Source organism: Pristiophorus japonicus, chromosome 20 (assembly GCF_044704955.1).
Source record: "Pristiophorus japonicus isolate sPriJap1 chromosome 20, sPriJap1.hap1, whole genome shotgun sequence".
Taxonomy (NCBI): Eukaryota; Metazoa; Chordata; class Chondrichthyes; family Pristiophoridae; genus Pristiophorus; species Pristiophorus japonicus.
The window spans coordinates 21,044,561-21,065,393 of record NC_091996.1 but is presented as its reverse complement, the minus strand read 5'-3'; the positions used below and the strand labels follow the sequence as shown (position 1 = coordinate 21,065,393).

General features: G+C 45.4%; 1 protein-coding gene across 2 annotated transcripts in view; it reads right to left on the bottom strand.

Annotated features, from left to right (window-relative positions):
• LOC139232432 (TNF receptor-associated factor 1-like) overlaps positions 1–20,833 on the bottom strand; it is a 61,904-nt gene that overhangs the window by 21,266 nt on the left and 19,805 nt on the right. For both annotated transcript variants that reach the window (XM_070862598.1, XM_070862599.1), the window contains exons 6-7: positions 4,643–4,732; positions 2,128–2,202 (exon numbers count right to left, since the gene is read on the bottom strand). In XM_070862598.1, coding sequence (XP_070718699.1) covers positions 2,128–2,202; positions 4,643–4,732 — 165 coding nt within the window. The remainder of the gene's footprint in view (positions 1–2,127; positions 2,203–4,642; positions 4,733–20,833) is intronic.

Sequence of the window (20,833 nt, the reverse complement as noted above, 5' to 3'; positions counted from 1 at the left end):
TATTATTTGAATGGGGAGAAATTACAACATGCTGTGGTGCAGAGGGACCTGGGGGTCCTTGTGCATGAATCCCAAAAGGTTAGTTTGCAGGTGCAGCAGGTAATCAGGAAGGCAAATGGAATGTTGGCCTTCATTGCGAAAGGGATTGAGTACAAAAGCAGGGAGGTGTTGCTGCAACTGTATAAGGTATTGGTAAGGCCGCACCTGGAGTACTGCGTGCAGTTTTGGTCACCTTACTTAAGGAAGGATATACTAGCTTTGGAAGGGGTACAGAGACGATTCACTAGGCTGATTCGAGAAATGAGGGGGTTACCTTATGATGATAGATTGAGTAGACTGGGTCTTTACTCCTTGGAGTTCAGAAGGATGAGGGGTGATCTTATAGAAACATTTAAAATAATGAAAGGGCTAGACAAGATAGAGGCAGAGAGGTTGTTTCCACTGGTCGGGGAGACTAGAACTAGGGGGCACAGCCTCAAAATACGGGGGAGCCAATTTAAAACCGAGTTGAGAAAGAATTTCTTCTCCCAGAGGGTTGTGAATCTGTGGAATTCTCTGCCCAAGGAAGCAGTTGAGGCTGGCTCATTGAATGTTTTCAAGTCAAAGATAGATAGATTTTTAAGCAATAAGGGAATTAAGGGTTACGGGGAGAGGGCGGGTAAGTGGAGCTGAGTCCACGACCAGATCAGCCATGATCTTATTGAATGGCGGAGCAGGCTCGAGGGGCTAGATGGCCTACTCCTGTTCCTAATTCTTATGTTCTTATGGTGCAGGAAGATAATATTATTGCAATTACAGGTACAGGACATCAAGGGGAAGACGGGTAGGTGGCAAGGCTGGATAGGTAGCAAGGTGGGATCTGGGAGTGCTGGATTAAGAGGGTAGGTCTGGGTGGGTAGATGAGAGCAGTGAGGGAGGCTAACCTAGAGTCTGGCAGCATTATATATACATGGATAAATAATAGCACAATGCTGTGCATGTTGTGCAAAATGATCATTCTTTTGGATTGTAGGGGATAACTTTCTCAAGGATAAGGTCTTGGTATCATTCTTTTTTGGATTTCCCACATGCATGTTAATTTCCCCAATATATCTCTCTGGAAATGACAAGTGAGCAGAATCTAGAAGGAGATTTCAATCATACAAATTATGTCACTACACACACTGAAGTGGACTCAGTACCTTCGGTGTTTGTATTTATTTTTATTAGTAATAGGGTCACCCCCCACCCTCTCAGTAAAATGTTCTGGACTTTTTCAGCACTCTCTGCTTTGAATATGAACAGTCCCCATTGTATTTATTTGAATTCACACAGCAGATTCTTTCCTCCCACGGTGCGGCAGAAAGTCTTTGTTTTCATCCAGATTCTGCTGGGATTTTTTTTTAACTACAAAAACAACTTCAGTTACTGTGAAAAACAAGACATTCCGACAGTGCAATGTACGTAGCATCCTCAGCAAGAAAATATACGATACAATTACTCCGGAGTGTGGAAATAAAATGTATTAAATCAATCTAATTGTAGATTTGACTAACATGCAAACCACAAAGTCACAGGGTACAATAATGCAGTGTTCATAAATACATGAGTCATAAACATACTTCCTGTTTACTTTTTCGGGACAACTATATTTAAAAGGAGATTGTTGTTTAAATGTTAAATGTATAGGAACTACATGACAAAACTGTCCACAGCTTGGGAGAAAATAAAAGGATTTCAAACACACAAAAGATGATAAATCTGATAGGTGCACTTTCATAAAACGTAGAGCCAAACAATAAAAAGCTATTGCTGCAGAAAACAGATCCCTGCCAACCCTAATGTTTTTGAGCATGGTGCCAAGATTTATCCAGCTGTCCTGTTTCGAGAAATGCTACAGTTTCACCCCGATTGAAGTCGACCATAGTAACGAAACACATTTTGTACAGGCACAAAAACAAGAGTTTTATCCCTCATCCCCAGGGCAGCCTTGCTGGAAGAAGCTCAATGGGCATATTTTCAAGGCCGAAACACGTGCTTGTGTGCAAGCAGCACGAACAGCAGTTTTGGTGTCGCCCCCCTGAAATGGGATTTTGAAAATTGGCATTTCCGTAAAATTCCACTGAAATACTTCAAGTATGTGTTTACCTTAAACCTACACCCAACTGCTCTGAAAAAGCAGTTGTTCTTCTTTTTGAAACCTTTGCCTTCAGACTCGTCAAGCTGCAAAAAAAGTTCATTAATTTGTTATTAAATGATATAAAATGACACTTATGCTCCATTATCCTCACTTTGAGTATTAAGCATTTTGAAATTGTGGCTTTAGATAGCTACTATATCAGGGTGGGTGCTGTTACATTACCAACGCACTGCAACTTGACATGAAATCCAATAAAAGTAATCTTGGTTATGTCCTAAATCACTCACATTGTCAAAACAGGACAAGAGTGACTAAAGTAAATGTTGGTCCCTTAGAAGATGAGAAGGGGGATTTAATGGGAAATGTGGAAATGGCTGAGACCTTAAACAATTATTTTGCTTCAGTCTTCACAGTGGAAGACGCAAAAACCATGCCAAAAATTGCTGGTCACGGGAATGTGGGAAGGGAGGACCTTGAGATAATCACTATCACTAGGGGGGTAGTGCTGGACAGGCTAATGGGACTCAAGGTAGACAAGTCCCCTGGTCCTGATGAAATGCATCCCAAGGTATTAAAAGAGATGGCGGAAGTTATAGCAGATGCATTCGTTATATTCTACCAAAATTCTCTGGACTCTGGGGAGGTACCAGCGGATTGGAAAGCGGCTAATATAACGCCTCTGTTTAAAAAAGGGGGCAGACAAAAGGCAGGTAACTATAGGCCTATAGGTAACTATAGTTTAACATCTGTAGTGGGGAAAATGCTTGAAGCTATCATTAAGGAAGAAATAGCGGGACATCTGGATAGGAATAGTGCAATCAAGCAGACGCAGACGCAGCATGGATTCATGAAGGGGAAATCATGTTTAACTAATTTACTGGAATTCTTTGAGGATATAATGAGCATGGTGGATAGAGGTGTACCGATGGATGTGGTGTATTTAGATTTCCAAAAGGCATTCGATAAGGTGCCACACAAAAGGTTACTGCAGAAGATAGAGGTATGCGGAGTCAGAGGAAATGTATTAGCATGGATAGAGAATTGGCTGGCGAACAGAAAGCAGAGAGTTGGGATAAATGGGTCCTTTTCCGGTTGGAAATCAGTGGTTAGTGGTGTGCCACAGGGATCAGTGCTGGGACCACAACTGTTTACAATATACATAGATGACCTGGAAGAGGGGACAGAGTGTAGTGTAACAAAATTTGCAGATGACACAAAGATTAGTGGGAAAGTGGGTTGTGTAGAGGACACAGAGAGGCTGCAAAGAGATTTAGATAGGTTAAGCGAATGGGCTAAGGTTTGGCAGATGGAATAGAATGTCGGAAAGTGTGAGGTCATCCACCTTGGAAAAAAAAACAGTAAAAGGGAATATTATTTGAATGGGGAGAAATTACAACATGCTGCGGTGCAGAGGGACCTGGGGGTCCTTGTGCATGAATCCCAAAAAGTTAGTTTGCAGGTGCAGCAGGTAATCAGGAAGGCGAATGGAATGTTGGCCTTCATTGCGAGAGGGATGGAGTACAAAAGCAGGGAGGTCCTGCTGTAACTTTATAGGGTATTGGTGAGGCCGCACCTGGAGTACTGCGTGCAGTTTTGGTCACCTTACTTAAGGAAGGATATACTAGCTTTGGAGTGGGTACAGAGACGATTCACTAGGCTGATTCCGGAGATGAGGGGGTTACCTTATGATGATAGATTGAGTAGACTGGGTCTTTACTCGTTGGAGTTCAGAAGGATATGGGGTGATCTTATAGAAACATTTAAAATAATGAAAGGGCTAGACAAGATAGAGGCAGAGAGGTTGTTTCCACTGGTCGGGGAGACTAGAACTAGGGGGCACAGCCTCAAAATACGGGGGAGCCAATTTAAAACCGAGTTGAGAAGGAGTTTCTTCTCCCAGAGGGTTGTGAATCTGTGGAATTCTCTGCCCAAGGAAGCAGTTGAGGCTAGCTCATTGAATATATTCAAATCACAGATAGATAGATTTTTAAGCAATAAGGGAATTATGGGTTACGGGGAGCGGGCGGGTAAGTGGAGCTGAGTCCACGGCCAGATCAGCCATGATGTTGTTGAATGGCGGAGCAGGCTCGAGGGGCTAGATGGCCTACTCCTGTTCCTAATTCTTATGTTCTAGGACATTCAAAGGTTTGAAATCCAAATGTCAGTCAAGTCAGTTGCATGCAATAAACTTGCATCCATTTGAAGGCAGGCTGAGAGTGACAAACACATTTTACTTGAACAACATGATTTTCTGACATGTTTCTGAACTGAACTCAGAAAGTCAGATTTCCAGAGCTGCAAGATAGTCCAGGACACTGCTTCACTGAGGAGGCATGCAGAATACAAGCTTGGCAGTGCAAGGAAGATGCTCATTGTTAGCATCATCCTAACACAAGTGTAACAGTGAATGCAGAATGAATCTATTTGTTATCCTTAAACTGAAACACACTCTGCATTCTATGAATTAAAATGACAGATGAGCCTTAATATTTACATTTTTTACACTGAACTTCCGCTCGGTACCTTTTCATTTGGCACTTTCAGTTGTCCAGACATCCCCGCATCCATCTTTGCATTATAACCTTTACACCCTATGTACGCATCTGTGTGAGCCTGTGTGAGCAAAGACACAGTAAGAAGAATGACAAATTTCCAGTTGCTGTTGTAAAAGAAGCCATCTGGTGCAACACTTGTACCCTGTTCGTTCAGCCTATTTCATCCCAGCCAGCTTTTACTGGAATTCTGGAAAAGCCGCCAGTAGAATGAAATGATTTCCCATCCCTGTGCAGCAGAGGGTAATTGCTCTTCCTCTGCCACCCTCCTGTGTAGAATGGGACGGTTACTCTTTCACACTCATGTATTATCTGCTCAGAATAGTTCCTCCCTCCAGATCACCAAACATACATGAAAAGAGCACATCTAAAATTCTGCATGCAATTGATTAATCAACTTCACAACAAATTGTGCGTCTGTCTCCTCACAACACTGATCAAGAAAGGCTACATATGGACATATGACCCAATTGCCAATGATTGGGTAACTTTGTTTGGTTTGCTGAGTAAATAAAGTTTGTTTGCTGTAAAATACCTTGTCTGCTGTAAATCTTACCACAAGTCCCGCCCCTCCTCCAACTCATTGGCTGACAGTGTTGTGTCAATGGACACTCCGGAATAACGAGGTGGACCGAAAGGGAGGGAAGATAGCACAGGGTTAATTGGCATTTATCTTTTTCAGGGATGTTCAAATGACTTTGCAAAACTTGTTATACAACAATTCTGGTGATTTTCCTAAAAGCAGTTGTTTAGACAAACTGATGCTCTGTGGAATAGAGTTTGAATTCTCTAATGATACATGGTTTGGCATGGCTCCATCTCTAGATGGATAAGATTAATCTACTGATAAGCAACTCACTTAAATGCTGAGAGAGTAAGTTTTTTTTACTGAACTGATGTAAATCAAAAAGATATTGAAGCATTTTTTTTACTATGTATAAAAACACCTTAGCATCAGGTATCTTAGCTGATATACAGTTTAGAGATGGAAGCCGCGTACAATCGTTTACTGATATGCAGGTGTCAAACTACTCTATGCATAGAACAGAATAGGACCCAGACAAATTGAAAGTCAGAACCAAGCCACCAGAGGAACCGACAGTCGGGACTTTCCAGTGGGCAGGTTGTATGGTTTACCGCTGGTTAAAAATGACAGTAAATAACACGTTATCACCGTGCGCAGCATCCCGTGCCCCCACCCCACGGAACAAAAGGTGGCCCGCGCCCCCTGAAGCTGCGCCGGACAATGATAACGACAGCTTCAGGGGACATGAACGGGGCGGCAGGAGGCTCGTGGGGCACAAGTTAAAGGGGAGTAAAATGTGGCAACTTACTTTTCGCAGTCTATTGCCGCTTTGAACGCGATCTGGCAGCCCAGCACTGCACTTGAGTGCTGGGCTGGTGGCACGGAACCCCGGTGGTCCAGGTTGGGCCCCACAGATTTGGCAACTTGAGCCCTCCCCTTTAATGAAGGGGAGAGTCCCTCCTACGCGGCAGCGCCATGCGGCCCAGTGCATAGCGCAGCGCCCCAGAGAGGAAGTGGAGTGCGCTTTTCTGCGCTCCACTTCCTCTCGGGGATGGCAACCCCAATTTCAAGAGCGGAGTGGGACCTCCACACCTGGCGCAATAAGACCCGCCTCACCAATGTTGCCGTTCCCAAACGGGTGCAATGGAAATTCTCGGCTTGAGCCACATTCACAGGTAATAGGGCAGATGAGGTAGGTGTCATGTATCTAGACATGTTTACTACTTGTACTATTACATATGATGTGCCACCAGTGGGCACCACTATGGTAAACTTGTACACCGGCTGTATGGTCACTAAGGTGTGCCACCAGAGGGCACTGCAGTGGGAGACCTAGTATAAAAGGCAGGCCACCATGTGTGATCATCACTCTGGAGTTATATTAAATGGACTAAGGTTACTACAGTTCAAGTGCAATACATTGCCTCATGGAGTCATTATCAGAGCATCTAAAGACATAACAATAGGTTTTATGGAGTGTCTTGGAGGAAAGAGAGGCCGAGAGGTTTAGGATTGGAATTCCAAAGCTTGGCCTTGGCAGCTGAAGGCACGGCCGCCAATGGTGGAGCAATTAAAATGCTCAAGAGGCCAGAATTAGAGGAGCGCAGACATCTCGGAGGGTTGTAGGACTGGCAGAGATTACAGAGATCTGGAAGGATGAGGCCATGAAGGGATTTGAAAACAAGGATGAGAATTTTAAAATCAAAGCATTGCTTAACCGGGAGCCAATGTAGGTCAGCGACTACAGGAGTGATGGGTGAACGGGGCATGGTTTGAGTTCGGACAGGGGCAGCAGAGTTTTGGATGACCTCAAGTTTACGGAGGGTAGAACATGGGAGGCTGGCCAGGCGTGCATTAGAATAGTAGAGGTAACAAAGGCATGTATGAGGTCTTCAGCAGCAACAGTAAAATCATGTGAAAGAAATTGGCACTGAGAGAGGGTATCAAAAAGAATGCAAAGAAATCTGATATATTATTGGTAGATGAAGAGACCGTGAAGAGACATTTGTCTAAAATTGTTTCAATGCGATATCAAGAAATTCCGCTTCAGTGACCCTATTAACGGAAATAGTGAGCCATGGGCTATGCTCGCCATTCATAATGTCATTTGAGCAGAACTTTGTGGTGCCACAATATGCAAAATACCTATTCCCAGGCTCCCTTTTACCAGAAGCAGTAAAGCATGAAACACAGAAATAATTGATGACGATAAGCCAGGACACTGGTTTCCATTTAGAGAAGTAGGTGGATTTGTGGCATCTGATGCCCAAAAGTTTAGCAAAATTCCTGCAGCGCTACATAATAAAAATGGAAGTTGACTGAGTCAATCATCATAAGCCTGTGGCTCTGACTATAGAGAATAGCAGACCCGTTAACTGTTATAAGAAAAAGGCACTGTTTCTGATGCACTGCCACTGGGTCCAAATTGCGCTTGCACAGTTGACTTTGAGGAAATTCTCGGGGACAACTTCTTGTCATACTTCCCATGAAATCCATCTATGGATTGGCCCAAGCACCAGGAAAGTTCTGATTGTGGGGATAGCTGCTGCTTGTATTTAAAGTGAAAAAGGTATTAATTACCTACAAAATTCAAAAATTGCTTCTTGCATAATGGAGGGCTGAAAACACGGGAACAGGAAGTGTCCTATTTGGATACAGTGCCTTCAAGGTATTGCTTCAGAAGATATAACAGAGGAGCAGTGCCTTTGTTGGAGCTGAGGGGAAACGACCTATCATAAGTATTGTGAAAGATGTCTGGGCAGAGGTAGCAGGCCAAGTGAGTGTCCTCTTCCATTTCCATAAGTCATGGCAGCAAATGAGGACAAAGATTTCAGGGCTCAGGAAGATAGTCAATGTAAGACTATTTAGAATTTGCTTATATAAAGCATGCCTCAAAAGAGTTTAGTCTCAACCTGGTGCAGCTTCACTGAGGCAATGTGCAAAGCACTCGGGGAAACTTTTCGACTTTCTCACGTGCCTATGTTGCTTCAGGGCAGATTTTATTGGGAGCATTGACATTTGCTTCTAATGTTGCTCATAAATCTCTCAAGTTGTGCCCAAGAAGCACACTGCCAACAGAGGATCATTGCACGGTGCACGGCCATGGTCTCCCAGAATGTGGGATGTACACTGAGAACTTGGGGTTACTGTTCTTTCAAATTTCAACATTTCTGTGCTTTATTTCTGATAGGAAAAGATGGCAGATAACAGACACAAGCAAAAACAGGCTGGAGGAGATCCTTACAAGTACCGACCATTGAGTCACTTTGATGATTGCCAAAGACATTCTGGAGCCAGAAGCCACAGATGGAGTGAGAGGGGATGTAGGATGCCTCCCGCAAGCTCATGGCTAGAACCATCCTTTACTTATTATTCTTTCTCCCCACCCGCCCCCCTGCCCACTAGCACTCACATTTACCACAGCATCATGGCACAATAATTTATGACCCAGCACAAGATTGTACTGGACTATCTCCATTCCAAGAGGCACACACTGATACCCAGCAGCCAGTAACCACACTGCCTCCTCCCACTGGGAAGCACTTAGAAGGAGTATGCAGTTTGGTCAAACAATACCACAAAGGGAAAGCACTGGGCTAAGAAATGCTGAACACAAATGCATCTCACAATATTCGGCAGAATAAAAGGTCTTAATTGTATTTCAACTGTGCTCTTGAGAGTTCACTGTGGATGAGGTGGGATAATAAATGGATAGGTATACACTGTTGTTGAGAGGTAGGGCAGAGGATAATGGTGGGGACAGTGTATTGGGTAACTCCATTGTGCATGTGTGAACAAGCCTGTTTGTACATTTAGGTGGAACAGCTACTTAAGTGATTGTCTTATCTGCCCACGAGAGTCTCCCATGCCTGCTTACCCATTTTGAACTGGCACCACCAGTATAGCAAGTTGGGAGATTGGCACTATAATGGCTGTTGCAATGTATATCAGTCACAAGAGTCAATAGAGGACTTTTGCACATAAACTTGCAGTTGAGGCTTGGTGGACTTGTGAAAGCATCGGCAAATAAGAGCCAAACTGAGGCAATTTGCTTCCAAGGCACCACAGTATGACTAACTCATCCGTCATCTTGTTTTCCCTTGGAGCTACTGCCTAATAATTATTATCATGCTGCAGCAACACTGCAGAATTCATTGGTAGATAATTGGCAAAAAGATAACAGCAAGCTGAAGAACAGTATTACTGGAGCCCTTCTGGAGAAGCAATGCTGCTTGGCACAAGATAAGAAAGAAAGACTAGCATTTACACAGTGCTTTTCACGACCATCGGACGTCTCAAAGCGCTTTACGGCCAATGAAGTACTTTTGGAGTGTAGTCACTGTTGTAACGTAGGAAATTCATAAGGGGGAGAAAATCCCTTTCAAAAATAAGGGAGGGGAAGAAAAGGAGGCAAAAAAAAATTTGGAAAGAAAAGATTATATTGACATTTTAACATTTTTGCTCCTACCCAATCCCATTTCTCTGCCAGCTCACAACGCCATCTAGAGGAATAGGAATGTAAAGCAACTGAAATGCAACCGTGTCTTGCAAATGATATTGGAGCAGGATCCTGGCCAAAAGCAAATTGCCAAAAAATGTGTTGCTTGGATAAGGATTGGATATACATTGTAGCACCTCCTTTTCACTTGTTTACAAATACACAACGCAAATATGCTTAAACTTATAGGTAATGTTGTCATGGAGGAAATGGCTCTTCGCACTGTAAACTAAAAACAAATTGTCAAATACCTTTTCATGAAGATTTTAATTTGTCCTTTTTAAGGACTTAAAAAAAAATGGCCCATCACCTCTGTCATGTATCTCACATTACTGTATATAACTGGATCTTACCATGCTATACATGACTGTAATTGGATATGACCTGTAACAATAAGCATAGCTTACCACCAGGGGTGCACTTGCAAGAGACACTCCATACCTGTCCCACTGAGGTATATAAAGGGAGGTCTCAGGCAAGTGCAGCACTGGAGAGCTGGAATTAAAGGTGCAGGTCCTGAGTGACCTTGACTTCAGCACGTGTCTCGTGTAAGTCAGTCCATTAGAGTCAGGACTTAACAACATTTTTGTCCCTCTCTTTCAGTCCCACAATACCACACGCCCCTTCACCCAGGTGAGAAGGGAGCAGGACACCTTCGTCGTAGAAGCTTTCTCACCTCGACTTGGCTTTCCTCTCGATAGCCAATCTGAGACTGGGAACTCACCGCGTGAGAAATTGTGTACACAAACCTGCATTCAGTGAAATGGAAAACCAACACATAGCACCATTTCCGGACAATAAGTCTTTACTTTTAAGAGATAATGGGGCCGGAATTGCCCCTTTCCTTAAGGCCTGTTACCCACGAAAAGCGGAGTGCAGAGACTGCCGACTTTTCATCAAATGGCCGCTGCTAGCCCAATTGCCCTCCTGAGTTTTCCCGGCAGTGCCCCTCCCCCCTCCCCCCGCCCCTGCCACTCCGCTGCTGCCAATCCGCAGTAAGCACATCATCACCGTGCGCACTGCCGATCGAACCCTCCCACCGATGACGACATTCCCCTTGAAAAATCTTCGGCCGGCCAGGCGGTGCCAAAACAAGCTTTCCCCCGATGGTCCAGTGAGGCTGCGGCCTTCTGCAATGGTGGTGCGGCTTCCCTTAAAGGGGAAGGCCTACTGCCACTGCCGCCATGTTTTTTTTGTCGGCTGACTGCAATGCTCCCAGGTTTGGCCGGGCCGCCAACTGGACTGTTCTGTCACCTAAGAACTCATTTTTAGAGTGGAAGCAAGACTTCCTCAATTTCGAGGGACTGCCTATGATGATGATGATGATGATGAATCTCAGCTCATTATTATTTATTGTTTATGCAATAACAATGACAAAAAGGCAATAGCAAAGTAGCTCGTGCCACTCAATGCTGCTTGTTTACTCGGTAAATACTTTAGGATTTTGTACATTCATTCATTCATAGGCAGTCCCTCGGAATCGAGGAAGACTTGCTTCCACTCTAAGAATGAGTCCTTAGGTGGCTGAACAGTCCAATATGAGAACCACAGTCCCTGTCACAGGTGGGACAGATGTCTGTTGGAGGAAAGGGGTGAGTGGGACTGGTTTGCCGCACGCTCGTTCTGCTGCCTGCGCTTGATTTCTGCATGCTCTCGGCGATGAGACTCGAGGTGCTCAGCGCCCTCCCGAATGCACTTCCTCCACTTAGGGCGGTCTTTGGCCAGGGACTCCCAGGTGTCAGTGGGGATGTTGCACTTTATCAGGGAGGCTTTGAGGGTGTCCTTGAAATGATTCCTCTGCCCACCTTTGGCTCGTTTGCCGTGAAGGAGTTCCGAGTAGAACGTTTGCTTTGGGAGTCTCATGTCTGGCATGCGAACAATGTGACCTGCCCAGCAGAACTGATCAAATGTGATCAGTGATTCAATGCTGGGGATGTTAGCCTGGTCGAGGACGCTAACGTTGGTGCATCTGTCCTCCCAGGGGATTTGCAGGATCTTGCAGAGACATCGTCGGTGGTATTTCTCCAGCGACTAATTTCTATCACCCTGGTGCACTCAGCAAAGCAACAGAAAACATGGGAGTGGATTTTCCTCCAGATTTTCAGGTGGATGGCAAAAAAGAGCAGGGGAATTGTCCTGGTGTCATTGGCAATATTTATTGCGTAATCAACATAAATTAAACAGATTATCTAGTAAGTTATGCCATTCTGTGACCTATCAGTGGGACCTTGCTGTGTGCAAATTGGCTGCCGGGTCTACAACATAATAGAGACTACACTACGAAAGTAGGAGTAAATGGATACTTTTCAGAATGGGAGGCAGTGACTAGTGGGGTACCACAAGGTTCTGTGCTGGGGCCCCAGCTGTTTACATTGTACATTAATGATTTAGACGAGGGGATTAAATGTAGTATCTCCAAACTTGCGGATGACACTAAGTTGGGTGGCAGTGTGAGCTGCGAGGAGAATGCTATGAGGCTGCATAGTGACTTGGATAGATTAGGTGAGTGGGCAAATGCATGGCAGATGAAGTATAATGTGGATAAATGTGAGGTTATCCACTTTGGTGGTAAAAACAGAGAGACAGACTATTATCTGAATGATGACAGATTAGGAAAAGGGGAGCTGCAATGAGAACTGGGTGTCATGGTACATCAGTTATTGAAGGTTGGCATGAAGGTACAGCAGGCGGTTAAGAAAGCAAATGGCATGTTGGCCTTCATAGTGAGGGGATTTGTGTACAGGGGCAGGGAGGTGTTGCTACAGTTGTAGAGGGCCTTGGTGAGGCCACACCTGGAGTATTGTGTACAGTTTTGGTCTCCTAACTTGAGGAAGGACATTCTTGCTATTGAGGGAGTGCAGCGAAGGTTCACCAGACTGATTCCCGGGATGGCCGGACTGACATATCAAGAAAGAGTGGATCAACTGGGCTTGTATTCACTGGAGTTCAGAAGAATGAGAGGGGATCTCATAGAAACGTTGAAAATTCTGACGGGTTTCGACAGGTTAGATGCAGGAAGAATGTTCCCAATGTTGGGGAAGTCCAGAACCAGGGGTCACAGTCTAAGGATAAGGGGTAAGCCATTTAGGACCGAGATGAGGAGAAACTTCTTCACCCAGAGAGTGGTGAACCTGTGGAATTCTCTACCACAGAAAGTTGTGGAGGCCAATTCACTAAATATATTCAAAAAGGAGTTGGAAGTAGTCCTTACTACAAGGGGGATCAAGGGGTATGGCGAGAAAGCAAGAATGTGGTACTGAAGTTGCATGTTCAGCCATGAACTCATTGAATGGCGGTGCAGGCTCGAGGGGCCGAATGGCCTACTCCTGCACCTATTTTCTATGTTTCATTGGCTGTGAAGCACTTTAAGACAGCCTGAAGTTGTGAATAGCACCACAAAAAATGCAAGTTTTTTCTTTAAGAGAAGACCCACCTGTCAGCACAGGTGGAAATAAAAGATTCCATGGCACTATTTGAAGAAGGGCAGGAAGTTCTCTTGGATACTTTCCCCTTTCAATCATCCCAAAATCATCATAGGCAGTCCCTTGGAATCGAGGAAGATTTGCTTCCACTCCTAAAGTGAGTTCTTTGGTGGCTGAACAGTCCAACACAAGAGCCACAGACCCTGTCACAGGTGGGACAGATATTCGTCGGGGGAAGAGGGGCGGGGGTGGGACTGATTTGATGCATGCTCCTTCTGCTGCCTGCGCCTGACCTCTTCACATTGGCGGCGTTATATTACATGGATTACATGGCAATTCATTCATTTGCTGAAATCTTGCTGCACACAAACTGGCTGCCGCATTTGCCTACATAACAACAATGACTGCACTTCAAAAGGAATTCATTGGTTGTAAAGCACCTTGGGATGTGATAGGGCATTATATAAATACAAGTTCTTCCTCCTCTCTCTGAAAGCAATTAAACTACTAACAATATGATTGCCTCAGTCTATAAAGATCTTTGTTTGCAATCATTTTTGAATTTCTAATAGCCGTATTAGTGAAAGTAGTTTGACTGGAGTTACGTGTCTGGTGTCTCCCTTTGGCCTATTATATCAGATATGTGATAGACTGGATAAGGGAAAAACTGAGAGGGAGTTTTGTAGGAGAATGAGAGGTTGTAACTAATGTTTGTAGTCATTTGAAATAGGATATATATATTGAAATAAAATAGAAAAATGAAAAAATAGTTTTGGCCTCTGGAGAATTAGTAAGAAAGAAACAAGAAGTTGTATTTATATAACACCTTTCAGGATATCCTAAAGCGCTTTACAGCCAATTAAATACTTTTGGAGTGCAGTCACTGTTGTAATGTAGGAAACACGACATCCAATTTGTCCCACAAACAGCAATTTGATAATGACCAGATGATCTGTTTTAGGGAGGACAGGCGCACCAACATCAGTGTCCTCGACCAGGCTAACAGTATTGCAGCACTGACCACACTCGATCAGCTTCGCTGGGCAGGCCACATAGTTCGCATGCCAGATACGAGACTCCCTAAGCAAATGCTTTATGCGGAGCTTCTTTATGGTAAATGAGCCAAAGGAGGACAGCGGAAACATTATAAGGACACCCTCAAAGCCTCCCTGATAAAGTACGACTTCACCACTGACGCCTGGGAGACCCTGGCCGAAGACCGCCCGAGGTGGAGAAAGTCCATCCGGGAGGGCGTTGAGCTCTTTGAGTCTCGACGCATGAAGGGGCCAGGCGCAGGCAGCGGAAGGAGCGCGCGGCAAACCAGCCCTACCGACCCCTTCCCTCGACGACTGTCTGTCCCACCTGTAACAGGGTCTGTGGCTCCCGTATCGGACTGTTCAGCCATCAAAGAACTCATTTTGGGAATGGAAGCAAGTCCTCCTCGATTCCGAGGGACTGCCTATGATGATAATGTTTTAGTAATGTTGATTGAGGGATAAATATTGGCCAAGACACAGGGATAACTCCCCTGCTCTTCTTTGAAATAGTGCCAAGGGATCGTTTATGTCCACCTGAGAGGGCATACAGGATCTCAGTTTAACGTCTCATCTGAAAGACGGCATCTCTGACAATGCAGCACTCCCTCAGCGCTGCACTGGAGTGTTGGCCTGGATTTTCTGCTCAAGTCCTGGAGTAGGACTTCAACCCACACTCCTCTAACTTGGAGGCTAGTGCTACCAACTGAGCCACGGCTGACACTTGTACCACAGCTGACAGGGAACTAGGCACAAGGGGCATGATCGTGGTTCAGACAACCCATTTCACTCCGAGAACAGAATGAACGTGGACTTTTACCCAAGCCTCAGGACATTTTGTATTGTTCTTTTATCAAACCAATTAAAGGTACAATTACTGTAATGTGTGCACCTGTGAGTATGCTCACAAGTCTGTAGAGCTGTTCCCCGGCAACCAAATTTTAATTTGATTTTAAATGTCTGAAGTTTTATTTGTTTATTGTGCCGGTTTTAGTGCCCCCCCCCTTTTAGCCAGGGGGCACTTGTATAATCTGTGCTTTTAGTGCCCTCAAAAAAAAACAAGAGGGCACTTGTTTGAAAGTGTTTGCCCCCCCCCCCCACTTTAATCAGGAGGCACTTGATTTAATGTTTTATTTTGTTCACAACAAAATAGTTGTAGAGCTGTTCCCCTTTAATCAGGGGCATTTGAGTTAACGATTTATGTTTTAACATTACAACAAATAGTTGTAGAGCTGTTGAGTTGGGTGTGGCTTAGTCACTTGATGTTCACAAGACTCAATAAAACTTCAGTCAGTTGGATCTAGGTCATCCACGATGAGGTATGCAGTTGTGAGCTTATTGGATGAACTGGTAATGTGTAGTGTGATTGTTAAACCTTTGTTAATAAACCAACTAGTTCTTGATAGCAATGTGTTGCTATGAATTCATAAGCAAAGAACCCATGAAGCAAATACATTACAATTACACACTCCTTTATTGCCTTAACTTGTAACAACAACCACTAATTAATGAGATAAAATAACATTTGTGAATATGTGTGCAAATTTGACAAAAAAAACCTCAGCAGCAATGTTCACAACCATTGTCATTGCAACTCTACACAAATCAGGGATAGATCATAAAGATTTATTTAAAAAGGGAACAGCTGGCTAGTTTCCTTACAGAAGGAGGACAGGAGTATTGGAGATAGAGAGATGAGTAAAGTGTGTGAAAGGCATTGAAATGGAGAGAGGGAAAAAAGAATGAAAGACAGAAAAAGTGGAAGACTAACAGAAAAACAATGACTCAAAAAAGAGGCTGTAAGGGCGTGTAAGCCTTCTTGTATGTGGCATTTTGGAGCCCAAAAATAACCTTTAAACTATACTTTGAATTCTCCAATGGCTGTTGGATGTAATGAGAATGTAGCTGTCTGTAGGTACCTGCACTCACAGCTGAAACACAGTGCATGAGCATGATACATGATGATGTCTTGTACTCCCAGACTCCAGCACTGAAGTCAGTACTCCCTGAATTAAGTTATTGTGATGAATCTATTGACCTCACTGCAGGCACTGGGTGTTACATTATTCACGAAGAAATAAAGATGGTTGTGTCTTCTTCCATTTACGAGTAGATATTATGTAACTTTCAAAAACAAATTCAACCAGAGATTCTGAGCTAGACAGTTTAGCCAAATCTTAACTTAATGAGTGCTTACTGCGCTGGAGTTAAAGTACATAGGAACATGTGAAAAATGATGGTCCTTTCTTTATTCCTTAGGTGGGGATCCAAGGTAGCATGATAATGGGAACAGCTTAATCAAAAAGAACAGCAGACTTTTTACTTTGCCATGAGCTTTTCAATATGGAAGTTCTACAGCATTTAAAGTGTACTTTTCCTAGCAAATCTCTTGGCCAGAGGTCAAAGTTCAAACTCTTTAAAACTTCTAAGATCATAATCCATTTCCACCAATGCCTTTGATATTTACATGCAGGCTGTTTACTTCAAAAACAAGTACATCCTGATAGGAAACAGCCTTTAATCCTTGGAACATTAATTATGCTGGCAGCAAAAGTGAGGATCGAAAAAGGCATCATCATTTGTCACATGTTTACAGTGAATGCATCAAACGTCACCTGGACAGTTCTTTGTACAGATAGAAGGGGACAGCTATGGATCCCTCTCAGATTCCTATCATAATGAATACTTTTCTGAAAGACCTTGAAGTGTTTGGCTTCAAATACAAGGACACGCCAGCATCATGGTCTCAAACTAATCTTTCCAAAGTTTATTGAACTGTTTTTCCATTCCTCTAGAGCATTTTTCACAGAAGTATAGTTGAATAGGCAACTTCCCTTTCGAGGCACTAATGTTTAGCGGAAAGAAAAATAGTCTGGGTGTCATGTATCTTACATGGCTACTGTTGGTACTATATCAAGGTGTGCCACCGGAGGGCACAGCAGTGGGAGACTCGTAAGTTACCTGTACAGGTGTGCCTGGCCTAGTATAAAAGGCAGGCCACCAGGTGTGATCCTCACTCTGGAATTAACTAATAAAGGACTAAGGTCACTACAGTTCAAATACAACATAATGCCTCATGGAGTCATTGTTAGAGCATCTAAGGACACAACAACTGGCGACGAGAATACAAACTTTCACGTGGAAATGGCTACCCTTGGTATGTTGCAGCAGTTCGCCGATGGTGATGATTGGGACGCCTTTGTGGAGAGGCTAGAACACTTTTTCACAGCAAACGACCTGGCAGGAGACGACTCGGCCGCGCTGGTTGGTAAGCACCGCGCTATCCTGCTGACCAGTTGTGGGCCCAACGTCTATGGCCTCATCAGGGACTTGCTGGCACCAGCGAAGACAGCAACCAAGTCGTACAAGGAGTTCGTAACCCTGATCCAGGAGCAACTCAAGCCCAAGGAGAGCATCCTCACAGCTAGACACCGGTTCTATACCCACCGATGGCCCGAAGGCCAGGAAGTCGCGAAGTACGCCGCAGATCTCAGGCGGCTGGCAGCACCGTGCGAGTTCGGCACCCATTTTAACGAAGCGCTGCGGGACATTTTTGTCATTGGAATTGGCCATGAGGGCCTTCTTCACAAGCTACTGTCGGCAGATACCATGGTCACTCTGCAGAAGGCCATCTCTGTGAGCTAGTCATTCATGACCTCGACCTGCGACTCTAGACAGATGTCTCACCCTCAGGGCTCAAACCCGGCAGGTGCTGTGCACAGAGTGGCACCGTTCAGGAGCTGGACTGTAGATCATGAATCCTCTAAGGGAAGAGAAAATAGGCCCCCCGAGTCCCTTAACAGAGTCCACCGAGGGGGGCTAATCGAGTAGCACCATGCTGGCATTGCGGAGGGAATCACAGGGCTCACCAGTGTCGTTTTAAAGACTATGTTTGCAAAGGCTGTGGCACAAAGGGCCATCTCCAACGAATGTGTAGGAGAAATAGAACTCACTGTGTCGATGAGGAGTCCGCAGATGGCCATGAATCCAGCTTGGATTATGAATTGTTAGACAGTCCCACGGGAGGTACACAGCATGTTTACCTGCACCAACGAGTGCTCCCCGCTGAAGATGGAAGTCGAGATAGAGGGAAGTCCAGTCTTCATGGAAGTGGACACGGGGGCGAGTCAGTCAGTGATGAATCAAGAAGCCTTTGAAAGGCTATGGGAAAATCCGGCTGAACGACCCGAGTTGGCCCCGGTTCAGGCAAAGCTGCGCACCCACACCAATGAAATCATCCCAGTCATTGGTAGTATGAATGTAAAGGTATTCCATGATGGCGTGGTGCACAAGTTACCTCTGTGGATTGTTGCAGGTGATGGAGCAACACTGCTCAGCAGAAGGTGGATGGAGAAGATCCATTGGAAGTGGGAATATTTCATCCCTCCAGCGATTGAAGCTCTCTGCACTCAGAGGCAAAGCAAGCCCTCACCTGAGGGTGGACCTAGCACCGGAGAGCAGACCAGCACGGCACCCGAGACACAGACCGCTTAACACAACTGTGTGGAGATGATCCAGCTGAGACGACCCAAATGCACCGTCCAGGCTCCATTGGCAGGACTCAGGAGGGAGAAAATCGGATCCTGCAGCGACTTCCCAACTGTGGAGGCAGAACCCAGGGAGAAGAGGATCACCGCAGTTGACATAATGGATGAAGAAAAGATGGTGCCTGCACCATAGGCGATGCGTTGAAGACAAAGATGGCCGCAGCCAGACCACGAGGTGCAGCGCCGATGGAGCAACACGTGGCACCAAACGGAGAAACGGATTGGGGTAAAGAAAGCAAGGCTCTCTTAAAGGAGGCCGGCAACCCACTACAATTAAAGGGACAGTTCCACACAATTAAGCAATGTAACAAGAATTGTAAGTTGGAGACTAAAAGTGTAACGGACTATGTAAAGTGTGTTACTGACCATGTAAAATGTGTAACTGATAATCGGAATTGTATACATGCAACCAGCGAGGAAAAGTCGCGCGATCACGATCGGACCCCTAGAGTGTCCACCATAAGTAAGGAAAAGCTGTGCGATACAGGATTCCCACCGTACGCAGCCAATGCAGCGGGCAGACACCCATCGGGTGCACACAGGTCCAGCGAGCTACCCAATGCTGTAGCCTGCGTCCCGGGGACCAGAGTCATGCACCATGGAGTGTGGCCACAAGCAACCAACACACACAAGCTGCAGAGCAAGCGACCTCAGCAGGGCAAAGGCACCGGTGGTGATACCATGCCCCTGGTCGGCTCCATCTCTCAGGCAATCGATGGCACCAATTGCCACGAGCCTGAAGGAGCAGACTGCACTAAGGCCATACCCCTAGATGTAGGGTCACCTGTCACTGTTTCCCCAGAGGAAACAAGCACCAGCCAGGATCTCAAACCAAGCGACGCACAGGCCGGCGAGTCAGCAGTTCCCTGTGCACCACTAGACAACAGTCCCTCAGGGAGCAGCGGGGACCCAGGGCGTAAAGATAGGAGTGGGGGGCAGGGTCACAGACATCTGTGAACCTGCCTGATGCTAGGGACTACGGTAACAGCCCCAAGAGCAGGCTACGCAAGCCAACCGGCTCCCCACTGCCAGCACCGGGCACTGAGCCGCCATCAGACTGCAGGGACACACCCAGCAGCTCCGGAACTAGCTTGTCCTTATGCTCCGGTCACCACATCGACAAGGCATCTAACGCTCTTGTCGTACCACGGAACCACACACACAAAAGAAAATGTAAAACCCACGTACCTGAATTTGAACATACATCAGTGCCAGGAGCCCCCAACGTGGGTGGGGGACAGGGTGGGGGGGGGGATGGTGGAAGAATGGAGTGGTCAGGAACACACACACACAAACAGTAACCACCAGCACGCTACTGCATCAACTACCCACCCAAGGTTGAGCCGGCCCATCTGAGGTCCACCTGACAGAACCCGTATAGAGCTAAGCCCAGAGCATAGTTAATGCAGAAGTGATTTGCACTGAGGGTTTAGGGGGGAGTGATGTCATGTATCCTACATGGCTACTGTTGATACTATGTCAAGGTGTGCCACCAGAGGGCACAGCAGTGGGAGACTCGTAGGTTACCTGTACAGGTGTGCCTGGCCTAGTATAAAAGGCAGGCCACCAGGTGTGAGCCTCACTCTGGAGTTAACTAATAAAGGACTAAGGTCAATACAGTTCAAGTACAACACACTGCCTTGTGGAGTCATTGTTAGAGCATCTAAGGACACAACACTGGGCTGACACGAAATGAAGTCTCGGAGGTAAAAGCACAATGTCATCTACTCCTTAAAGCACATTTTTCTAATCCCAACGTGATGGTTTCTTAGATACTCATCCCAAATCTATATGCTCATCATGCCACGAAAAACATGTACTTGCACAGTTCATGGACAGGAGAGGGCACAGAGAGGAGCAACAAGACCAAGTGCAATTATAAAAAGGATTAGAGAAACTAGCCCCAATAATAACATCATCATAGCCGTCCCTCAAACGAGGATGACTTGCTTCCACATGAGTTCACAGATGTTTCAATGAAGGACCTGATGTTCCAGTCCTGAACTTGAATTGAAGGGTGGAAGATGCCTGTGCTTGGATTTTTTTTAACGTGTGGTGACCATTGCACACCAGCCACCACACGGGCTTGACAGAGCTAGGTCTTTATCCAGTGGCAAGCGGTTAACCAGAACAAC